General features: G+C 36.0%; 1 protein-coding gene across 1 annotated transcript; it reads left to right on the forward strand.

Annotated features, from left to right (window-relative positions):
* Positions 1 to 236: 236 nt before the first annotated feature.
* Positions 237 to 1,607, forward strand: LOC149006818 (thioredoxin H2-like). Its single transcript, XM_089165789.1, has 3 exons — positions 237 to 742; positions 873 to 995; positions 1,093 to 1,607. Exons 1-3 carry the CDS (start codon positions 608 to 610, stop codon positions 1,246 to 1,248), a joined length of 414 nt encoding a protein of 137 aa, XP_089021915.1. The 5' UTR covers positions 237 to 607; the 3' UTR covers positions 1,249 to 1,607.
* Positions 1,608 to 3,148: the final 1,541 nt, after the last annotated feature.

The following is a 3,148-nucleotide window of genomic DNA, read 5'->3' on the forward strand; positions in this document are numbered from 1 at the left end:
TTTTATTTACATATTCTTTAATTTCTTCTTCTCATGTATCGATTCCCTTGAATGGTGATGGTGATGTTTTGTATGTTGATCGATTCATGTTTGGTTGGTAATTGGTAGAGATTAAAACAGATAATTGCCTCAAAATTTTTGTTTAATCTTTAATGAAATGAACTGAAGACGCGTGATTCGCATGAAGAGGACGTAAGACATTAATTAGGAACCAATTTTACCAGTTCTGGGTTTGATTAACAAACAAGTCAAATTTTATTCCAATAGTCTTTTCCATGCTCGCTGCTTCTGGGTTTTGCCGTTTATAAAAGGGAAGAAGCTGGTAGTCGATTGCATTGCCTTGCAAAAGAGAAGAGCTCTTCTCCTTCACTTTTCTTCCAGATTTGAGATAGAAAGATTGTGGTCAGAGTATCAAAATTTCTTTCATTTTGATTCGTGGGTTTGTGAGAACAAGGCAAGAACAAGAGAAGGGAAGAAAAAAGGTCTCAACTTTCTTCTCCTTACTCAGGCGAGTGGATTTCTAATCTTGAAGAGAAAGATTAAATCTACCCATCACTCCAATTGTTGAGTTAATTTGGTTTCTTCTCCAAACCAACATTCAAAGAAGATGGGATCAAGTTTTTCAACTGGGAAAAACGCTTCTACCATGGAAGGACCATCGCAGCCTTCTCGTGTTATCTCATTCCATTCCACAGCAAGATGGAAGACCCACTTTGATGATTACAAGGCTTCCTCCAATTTGGTAAAAAAAATCCCCCTTAAATCAACCATTTTCCTTTCTACTCCATTAGGGTTCGGATTTTTTTGGTTTTTTCTACTTCAAGAACCAAAATTGATTTTTTGTTTTTAATGTTGTACCTTTGGTGGTGAAGCTGGTGATTGATTTCTCTGCGACTTGGTGTGGCCCCTGCAAATCAATCGAACCATCCATCGTTGAGATGGCTAACAAATACACAGATGTCGAGTTTGTCAAGATAGATGTTGATGAATTGGTGGTAATGTATCGTATCCAATCTTACCCAACCCTAATTTCGAAATTTTTTTTTAGTGTAAGAAGAATTGAAATAATTCAAGCTGTTCTTCTTTGAACAGGATGTGGCACAGGAATTTGGAGTGACAGCGATGCCAACTTTCATTTTGATCAAAGAAGGGAAGGAAGTGGACAAGGTTGTGGGTGCCAGAAAGGATGAGCTTGAAAAGAAGATCCTCAAGCACAGGGCTTCTGCTACTGCTACCTCCACCCTTTGATCATATTTCTCATATTAATCTTAGCAGCTCACCCTTTTCTCTTGTGTGGAAAAGGGGACATTTCCCTTAAAATATTGATCAGTTTAGAATAAAGCTCTATATCCTTCATGGGTAGTAGTTGGATTTGCAACTTCCCTTTGTTCAGCTTGTTTCAGTTTCCATAATTGGTAGGTGGAGGAAAATCTCTTTAGGGCATTTGAGCTTATATACATGCCATGAATCTTGATATTGTTATTTGGATAATATCTTATTGGTTATCAGATAGATTCAGTGAGATTCTGATGGCAATAGACTAGTTAGTTTTTTAAGTAGATTTTTTTAAATTGGCATGGATTCAAGTTTTTAATTATCTATTGACATCTTTGTTTTGTTTGAGGGTTAGGTTTGAAATTTAAAAAGTTAGCAAGATGGAAGACCCACAGCAAGATGGTTTAACCATCGCAGCCTTCTAATCTAAATTAGATAATTTTATCGGACATATAATAATTGGTAGAATAGAGGTATACCATATATGCATATTATTAATAACCGGAAACGGATGAGAATGCAAATTCGGAGTCAAATTTTGATTATCCATCTACACCCCTAGGTGGGGGATGGGCGAATGCCTTGCCTATTAATAATAATTCCTATTCCACCTTTTTTTTCTCTTTTCTATCCATGAAACATCAATATTCAATTTGACAAATGCCTGCGGAGGAGGAATCCAACCCTCACCTTCTTTGTTCCTCCTCGGGGAGTTGTTGAACCTGTTTCCGACAACCGGAGTTCGTTTCGGAGAGTACCAAAATTCAGTATGAGCCCTCACTGCAACTTCAACGACTTCTGTTGGAGTCCATCTCTCTCCTACCACTCTAGCATTCCGGACACTTTATCATAAGACCTCTCATGTAGGAATTACTTAACTTCGAATCCATTCTTTCACATATTCCCAACAATTTTAAATGGCACAGAATGAAATCTGCTTCACGTTTAAGGGTCAAAAGAAATCATTTTCAGATGCATTTCACACAAAGAATAACATGGTAAAATGCTTCTAAAAAACATAAAGATGTTGACACTTCCCAGGTGTGTTATAAAACGAAAAACATCCTCCGTTGTGTACATCTATCTGTTGTGCACAGCAGTGCACATATATACCAATTGATTGGCTGAGCAATCAAAGTAAATACAAGACTAATGAGGATTTTTAAAATTTAAAATTAAGCTTTTAATCTCAGCCAATTTGGTATATATATGGACTGTTGTGCACAGCGTTTTTCTTAAGATTAAGTTCGCTCTCCCACTAGATCCGCTAGATGCAAGAGGGTTAGGGGGTTACAGTAAATTATCTTCTAAGATACAAGAAAGCCAAAACAGTGGTTGTTTTTCAAGTTTCATTATGTATAAACGGAAATTAAAACACAAAATGTAAGTGTAAGAAAGAAATGTCCTCTTCTAAGATACAAGAAAGCCAAAATAGTGATTGTTTTTCAAGTTTCATTATGTATAACGAAACCTAGGACAACAAAATGTAAGTGTGTAAGAAAGAATTCCAGTCATTCGTCCCATGGAAACTCTGAGGGACAGTACGTTCATAATCCTATATGTATAGGTACATCTTTGTACATGTATATCTCTACAAGATCAAAGCTCTATTTTTCTTTGAATGAAGGATACATGTCCATCAATCACATCCAAAGGTTCAGATTAAATTAAAATAAAAAAATTTATCTCTTCTAAATATTACATCAATTTTTGGATGTGATTGATCACATTCATCCAAATGGAAATTGATGGTCCATTTCTTGATAAAGTTTCGTCATTGGACCATTTGGCCACACAATCCGATCCTCCAAATTAAGCGACTTAATGGGTTTGACCTATTCTTATAATGGTTAGATTACAATGTAAATCTGAC

Source organism: Hakea prostrata, chromosome 8, assembly GCF_041222555.1.
Source record: "Hakea prostrata isolate BN-2017 chromosome 8, UWA_Hpros_2, whole genome shotgun sequence".
Taxonomy (NCBI): Eukaryota; Viridiplantae; Streptophyta; class Magnoliopsida; order Proteales; family Proteaceae; genus Hakea; species Hakea prostrata.